The sequence below is a fragment of the Terrapene carolina genome, unplaced genomic scaffold (genome assembly GCF_002925995.2).
Source record: "Terrapene carolina triunguis isolate 2854851 unplaced genomic scaffold, T_m_triunguis-2.0 Scaffold210, whole genome shotgun sequence".
NCBI lineage: Eukaryota > Metazoa > Chordata > Testudines > Emydidae > Terrapene > Terrapene triunguis.
In genome coordinates, this window is record NW_020664561.1 from 35,681,755 (window position 1) to 35,689,301 (window position 7,547).

Below are 7,547 nucleotides of genomic sequence, written 5' to 3' on the forward strand. Positions count from 1 at the left end.
CACTTAACTATATTGGTTTATAGAAACAGATGTAATTAAGTGGTACAAAAACTTTCTAGACATGGCCTAAGGTTTGAGCACTCACAACACACATTGAAATCCTTGCTACCAAAACTAGGGAAGACCAGACTTTACACTCTTGATATTTAAGCTTTAAAGCAGGTAGATGTTTAAAAAAAAAAAAACCACCCACAATTCCCAGGCCTTCTTTATATACCATAAAACCAAGAGGGTGTAAGCTTCCTCCTCCCCCGCAATCTTTTGTCTTTTAAGGCAGTTTTAAAATAAGCTTAAATTCACTTTTTATTGTTACTTCATAAGAAAAACAGATTTGTGACCGATAATAAAAAAATCAGTAACTTCCTAAATGCAGAACTTTACTACACAATACATTCATATTATACAACAATGGTAAATTGTGAGTTTCCATCACAATCAAATTCTCACTGGCTTGCAACACAGGTTACTGTACATAACAGTATATATTTGAGTATTTTCTACCCTTTTATGGAACTTTATGGCTGAATAAATATTTAAAATTTATTTTGATTTCCAAGTTTCCTGTCCCAGCCCACATACTAGATAATGTTTTCACCCGTCAGCTCACAGACTTTTACAGAACTTTATATTACGGTAACACTTGGTGCCAAAGTTGTGCCAGGAACTGTACAAACACATAAGATATAGGCTCTACCCTAAAAGGCAAGCGTATTTCACTCTAAAACAAGAAACATACAAAGGATAGAGGTAGAAACGCATTCTTATACAATTTTTAAGTATACAATCAAAACAAAAGTTTGAAAATGTATAATGTGCCAAATCCATCTGCCACTCAAGCCATTGTTAATTGACAGATTTTTTTTTAATAGGCATCAGCAGAAGTGGGCCTTAACTATCATTTGAAGGAGAATATGCCTTCCTTTATGATTGCCTTCAGGGAGGCTTTTTCACATGTAGGGTGTTACTTGCTAGCAAGTGAGGCTGATTATAAACAATTCAGACAATAGATATCAACTTTTACTTAACACCCACACACACACGAGCTGGAGTTCCTTAAGACAGTTTGTGCTAAGAAGTAGAGGAAAGTAGAATACTGGACATGGTCAATACATCATTTTTGATTACTTATGAGTTTCTTCAAACAAAGATGTTTAGTCTCTCTGAGAACTAGGGCCTGGTATACACTATGAATTTACATTGGTATAGCTATGTCTCTTAGGGGTGCAGCTGCGCTGCTGTGATGATTTAAGTGCAGACATACCCCAAGTGTGTCAAATGTTAAGATCTTAAATCTAGGCATTTATAACATGCTCACAGGTGCAAAAAAGTCAGCTTTTCTGGTGTATTTTATCTATATTGGGATAAGTAACCCCAGTTTTTTGGCACTATCACTCTGGAGTTCTCAAGAATGGTTTATGCTGAAGCGCTGAAAATGGAGACATACTACAGGCTGAATGTTTAAGTATAACCTATTTAGTTTGATTGTTATACCTTGAGACCTGATACAAATAGACTGTCACTCCGAAATAAATAGTTTGCCACCAGTAAAGTGTAAACAAAATAGAAATTATGAAGAAAAATATTAAAATATACTTAGGGTACGTCTATACCCAGCCGCTAGTTCGGCAGCTGGAAATCGAACTTCTGGGTTCGACTTATCGTGTCTTGTCTGGACGCGATAAGTCGAACCAGGAAGTGATCGCCGTCGACTGCGGTACTCCAGCTAGACGAGAGGAGTACCGCGGAGTCGACGGGGGAGCCTGCCTGCCGCGTGTGGACCGAGGTAAGTTTGAACTAAGGTACTTCGAACTTCAGCTACGTTATTCACGTAGCTGAAGTTGCGTACCTTAGTTCGAATTGGGGGGTAAGTGTAGACCAAGCCTAAGTCTCAGTTCTGAAGGAACAATCCTATAAATACAGATAGAAGTGCTGAATACTGAAAAAAGGTACTTCAATTCATATTCAGTAGAAGGGTCCAAAAGGGCACAAATTTAGAACTAATGCATAATGTTGCTGATAAAACCTTCCATAGCAGTCTACAGTCCTATTTTTAGGCTTCTTAGTAAAGAACAGTTACTTTAATTATGAACCTTTAATTTCTGACAGTCTTTCTGCCAAAGAATTGGAAAAGGCCAGATTCTTCCAGTACCTTTCAGAATCTGGCATAAGAAAAGGATACTTTAAAGTATACAAAAAACAGACAAAAGTAGGACAAATCAGTTTTATATAGTTTGGCTCTCTTTTTGGAACATGAAAAGTACATTAAGGTGGACTTACATTTATAAGGTCTACAACTGCTTTTGCAGTGTAACATTAATTGTTCTAGTTTTTGAGACAAACCCTCTCTCTTTTGCTGTATTACTGTTATGCAATATCAGTGTGCTTCTAATATTCTTATATTGATAATTGCTGTCACTTCCGTTTTCTGTGAAATTTTTTTAAAGTGTTGGATAGTTTAAGAGACTTTACTGTAAGCCAACGGACTGAATATATACCTCTCAAAAATCTATTTTTTAAACATTCACACTCATTTCAAGGGCAATATTCATTCTACTTTTGAACACACTAGTTTACTTCAGCCCCAATTGTGATCATAACAGGATATCATGCAGTATGCTATCCCACTAAAGGATTATTAAAATGTTTTGGAAAAAAATCGTAGATCTTGGCAGTCATTTTTGCTCTGAGTTCTTCTTTCCTCTGGTTAGACACCTGGGGAAAACCTTTATCAACCACAGAACATTTTTCATTTGTTCATATTGCTTTTCAAATACACCTCTACCCCAATATAATGCTGTCCTCGGGAGCAAAAAAAAAAAAAAAATCTTACCGCATTATAGGTGAAACCGCGTTCTATCGAACTTGCTTTGATCCACCGGAGTGCACAGCCCCGCCCCCCCGGAGCGCTGCTTTACCGCATTATATCCGAATTCATGTTATATCGGGTCGTGTTATATCGGGATAGAGCTGTAGTTTTATCCTGTCAACTCATCCATGATAGTCGGCATTTGATGCAAACAGCTATTTTCTTTGTTATGGAATACAGGTTCTTAAAAAGGGTAGAAAAGCATTCCTACGGCCCTTTCAATCATAGTTAAGACTACCTAGGAATCTCCTTCATTCCACACATGAAAGAGATGCAACTGCCCTTAACATATACAATTTATCCTCAGAAGTGAAGAAATAGGAAAACTGGTTAAATCCTTGAGCAGAAATCCTAGTGAATACTGCCACTAGACTTCCTTATCTTGTAATCACATTCTCTCTGAAGATCCTAAAAACCCTAACTTTCCATAATTCACAGTATTTATTTTTAGTATCATTTCTCATAAAAAGTCCATCAAGCCTCAAAGTCTTTAAAGAGTTATCACAGAATGGTGGACTAGTCTCCATGAACCTATTACTAGAACAGTAAGGTTATAGGTTAACTTGTGTACACACACACACACACACACACGCGCGATAAAGGGAAAGGGAAAAAATAAGATACCAGAACATTAACAAGTCTCACCTTGTTTGTTTCCCTTCCCTAAATCCTTTGCCTCAAATGTTATTTAGTGTATAGACTCCTTGGGTTAAGGATGGTCTTTTGTGTTTGTGCAGTACCTAGCACGTTGTTAGTACTGCCGGAAACAAATACTTGAGGGTGGGCAAGTATGTCACGAGGTCCAAGACACTTCCATTTGAGTTGTATTGAAAAAAGGGCATAACTTTGCCTATCTATGAAACAGAAATCTACCCTCGATCTTTTAAAAAAAAAAAAAAAAAAAAAACCATAAAGAGAACTCAGTCTTCATTTCCTCATAGGCCATCCTAAAAAAGGAGTGACCCTTAAAAGAGCAATTTATCTTCCTCAAGTTTCTTTCTATGGAATAATCTACACCTGAGAAGCAGAAGAAAAAGTGACCTTTGGAAAGTATCAGAGGGGTAGCCGTGTTAGTCTGGATCTGTAAAAAGCAACAAAGAGTCCTGTGGCACCTTAAAGACTAACAGATGTATTGGAGCATAAGCTTTCGTGGGTGAATACCCACTTCGTCAGACGCAACACCTTTGGAAGTCATTTAACACTAGAAATGTGTCAGAACTGACTGAGAAAGGATCCATCCTTAATTTTCTTCCCTCAAGGTTAAGTTCAACCTCCCTGACAAATACCACCTGTATTTTTCAATAGGATGATCCGTTTCTGAAGTGATGCTGTCAGCTTGAAATCTAGTTCTTTTCAAAACGTTAAAAGTTGTTTCAGGTATTACGCTGGCCCAGGGACCCTCTGGCAATATTTGTGGTTTTACAATCCTCCTCCTGGCTTTTTCAAGACATTTCTCTCTCCCTTCCCTAGAGGAAGGCCCACACAAACAAGGTGAAACTGGCTACCTAAGGAAGTTAGCAATACAAAGTGCTGTTAAGTATGCAAACAAATGAAAAATTTAATCTAAACTGTTACATAATATCAAGTGTTACTTTTAATGCTTTTTTCACCAAAACAAAAAACAAAAAACCCACCAGACCAAGTGTGATTAAAACACTCTTTAAAGCCATTCTCAGATGCACCCAAAACAGTAACACCTCCCCACTCAAATGTCTCCCAAGAATATGGATGACCACCCTTTAGTAGCCAATGCTACTAATAGCCAAATGCTATCTACTATTCTTCTCTCACACACTGGGCAGGGGCTGTTCCCAATCCGGGGAAAACTGAAAAGAACTTAATATTTCTAGGATAACTTTTGGAATTAAAAATGGTGTAGTGTATATTGTACATCTTGTTACACATCAAGTTTAGCAAAAAAATATTCCACATATTTTACTGGACGCCAGCCAGATTAAACAAACCTTTCAGAAACAGAGTGGAAATGTGATTTAGCACAATGGAAGACCTATTATCAAGGAGAAGCAGCATAGCCCTGTTCTCCCAAACCTGTGGGGCCACACAAAACATCACTACACCAAAAATACTCCTTCCGGAACAGTCTTAATGAAGGTTCACATCTCACAAGCTTGCAGCTCCTTACAGATATCCCCCTCCCCCCTTTCACTGCCTCATTCTGCTCATTTCCCTTTCTTTCGCTCTCTCAATCTCTTTGTTTCCCCTTATTCTCTCTCCAGTTCTCTCTTCATACAAATTGAAATGGTGTCAATTTATTAGCCTATATTCCAACATTGCACTACTCAGGCTTTTTAAATCTTTCATCTTCAACAAATCCTTTGAACTGAATTGTAACCTGAAATCTCTGTTTTAAAGGGATAGACAACAAATCATTTCTGTCGACATTTTCATCTACTATAGTTACATGTAATAAATATTAGAAGAAACTATTTTCTCTATTGATTACTTAGGTGTTTTTGACATTAGTTTGTGTATAGTTATTGTCACCATTTCCCCCTGCATAGTCGGCCCGTCTCCCCTGTTTATGGGCAAAGACAGATCATGTTTTAAATGCATTGCTAACACGCTTTGACATTTTTAAAATTATAAACAGGGCCAAATTTTCAGAAACTCATGGGATACATATTATCCTAAAGAAAGAATGTTGTAATTATAATTTTATTTAGGCTTTTTCATTCAAATTGTATCCAAAACGCTCCAACTGGTTAAGTGTAACTCCAATCCTTTAAAATGTTGCCAAATGGACACTGGTCTCAATTTGGAAGTATAAAGAAGCATCTTGTTACCTCCTATTAAAACAAGGAAAACATCAACCCATTTTCTTTTGTGATTCAAGTGCTAGGAAAGGGGGTGTTGTGATGGCTTTTTAGTTACACTAACCACCACCAGTTTCCATAGTTTTGGGGAAGAAACATCTAAAGTTTCTCAGTACAACACAACATATTAAATTTGTTAGAATTCATCCATCTTTGAGATGAAAGGTGCTATTGTAAAACGTACATTATCTGCACAAAAAGTGAATAGTCCTTCAAATAAGCCTGCCCTCTCTCCCTTTGTGTTGATTTATCTTTTCATACTTTAACAGGTTTGTCAATAGTCAGATACAGTTGTCTAATAAGGAAAGCCACCATCTAAACACCCAACTACACCCCACACCACCCAGATTCCCTCCAGAACCCCAAGATGGTGATGTGACCCTATTCCTGTTCGCCCCTTTGTTTGGTCTCCACAGGGCACTTGCAAATCCCCTTATCATCTGCCTGTTATAGTCAGCTTCGGAGACAGCCCTTATTTCTGAAGTCCTCTGGCCCTAAATATGCCCCACAAGACCTAGATGTGCCCACAATGAGTACAGCACTGGGGGAAGGGAGAAGAGCGGCTGGAGGGCTGGTCTGGGTTTCCCCGCCGGGCTGGGGCTCGACCCTCCCCGCCCCCTTTCGGGGAGCCCTCTATTGGGGGGGGCGGGTGAGGGGTCCTAACAGCCCACCCCACAGACTCCGGGGCGGCCGCCCGCCCCCACCGCGGAGAGCCCGGCCTCCCTCACCTCATTCGGTCTCTCCAGTGGTGCCAACCGCCTCATACAGGGAAATCAGCGGACTCAGCACCCTCCCCCCAGAGCCTCTCTGCGGCCGGGCCGGGCCCTCCGTGCGCAGCGCCCCCAGACAGCCCTCGCCGGGCGGAGAGTGGGGGAGGGTCAGAGCCGATTCACACACTGCCCGGCTCCGCCGCAGCCGTTCGCCATTTTTGTTTCCCGCGGAGGAGAAGCTAGTGCATTGTGGGAAAAAACAAAGAGCCTCACCCCCCGCCCCAGCTGGGCCCCGCCTGCGCTGCACGGCCGCTCTCCGGACAGGGGGCGGGGAGTGGGGGAGGAGGCCGAGCGACAGCGGAAGGACACAGGCCACAGACAGTCTCTGCCGCTGGTGAACAAAGAGGAACTATTTTAGACTTGATTGCAGCGAGTGTGAATCCCTCCTCCGAGTCCTCCCCCTCGGAACTAGTTCTAGCAGAGCGGAGAGTGAGGGAGCGTCGTTCTCCAGACTTACCTATTGTTCCCCCTCTTCAGTCACACCGCTGGGGGGAGGGGTCGCAGCCTCCCCCCCCCTTTGTAACTGCTAACGCTTTCCCACGTACCCAGGTCTCTGACTGTGCCAGGTCCCCACAGCCCGACAGCCAGCAGCATGCAAAGAAATGTGGGCCTGGAGAGATCCCCGAGGACACCTAGTCCACTCCCCCATCCCCTGCTGAGGCAGGACAACCTGTACCTAGATCATGCCTGGGTGGGTGCCTGTCTATCCTGTTCTGAAAAAACAGCCCATGACTGGGATTCCTTGGTAACCAGTTCTGGTGCTTAGCTAGGCAGGGTCTCAGTTCTGCCTCTTTCTTCCTTCTCCCTCCGAACCCCCTGGCCTGGGGTTTCAGCCGTGAATCTGGAAGGGGTCATAACACAGGAAGGAAGCAGATCACACTTCTTAGCCACCAATCCTGGGAGCTGCTAACAAGAGACCAGTGCTTACACTCTAGTGCTGAAAGACTGTTACTGGCTGGTTTCAGAGTAGCACCCGTGTTAGTCTGTATCAGCAAAAAGAACAGGAGTACTTGTGGCACCTTAGAGACTAACAAATTTATTTGAGCATAAGCTTTCGTGGGCTAAAACCCACTTCAT

At 41.6% G+C, this 7,547-nt stretch overlaps 1 protein-coding gene across 1 annotated transcript in view; it reads right to left on the bottom strand.

The window, feature by feature from the left end:
* Positions 1-6,469, bottom strand: part of MTF2 (metal response element binding transcription factor 2) — a 48,159-nt gene extending 41,690 nt beyond the window's left edge. Inside the window, exon 1 of the mRNA XM_026655376.1 lies at positions 6,429-6,469. Within this exon, the coding sequence (XP_026511161.1) occupies positions 6,429-6,433 (5 nt within the window). The 5' untranslated portion in view covers positions 6,434-6,469. The remainder of the gene's footprint in view (positions 1-6,428) is intronic.
* Positions 6,470-7,547: the final 1,078 nt, after the last annotated feature.